This window comes from Pterocles gutturalis, unplaced genomic scaffold (genome assembly GCF_000699245.1).
Source record: "Pterocles gutturalis isolate BGI_N339 unplaced genomic scaffold, ASM69924v1 scaffold26902, whole genome shotgun sequence".
NCBI lineage: Eukaryota > Metazoa > Chordata > Aves > Pterocliformes > Pteroclidae > Pterocles > Pterocles gutturalis.
In genome coordinates, this window is record NW_010113568.1 from 1 (window position 1) to 368 (window position 368).

At 66.0% G+C, this 368-nt stretch overlaps 1 protein-coding gene across 1 annotated transcript in view; it reads right to left on the bottom strand.

Moving 5' to 3' along the window:
• Positions 1-170: 170 nt before the first annotated feature.
• The window catches only part of LOC104462571 (dynamin-2-like), a gene marked incomplete at both ends in the record, with an annotated part of 515 nt that continues 317 nt past the window's right edge, over positions 171-368 (bottom strand). Inside the window, one exon of the mRNA XM_010074560.1 lies at positions 171-274. Coding sequence (XP_010072862.1) covers positions 171-274 — 104 coding nt within the window. The remainder of the gene's footprint in view (positions 275-368) is intronic.

Here is a 368-nt window from a genome sequence, read left to right on the forward strand (position 1 = left end):
GGACGGACCCGGCTGGAAGGGGTCTGAGCGGGGCCGGGCGGCTCCGTATCGCCGTCCATGGGAAAAAGGGCGGCAGGAGGGGTCTGGGCTCCCCAGCTGACGCCGGAGAGCACCGCAGTCGCCCCTCGGCTCGTGCTGGAACGCCGCGAGGCTTCGGCGGTTCGTTATACCTCTTCGTGAAGGCAGCAGCTTGTTCTCCAGCACGTCTCTGGCGTCGGGGCCTTCGTCAAAAAAATCAGGTCCAGCTTGGTGATCACGCCGATCGTCCGCAAGCCTGGGGCGGACACGCAAACGAGCCGTCGATTAATCGCGTTTCACGTGGGCGCGGAATCGGAGCAAACACAGAGTCCGCGGCGAGAGGGGGGGGG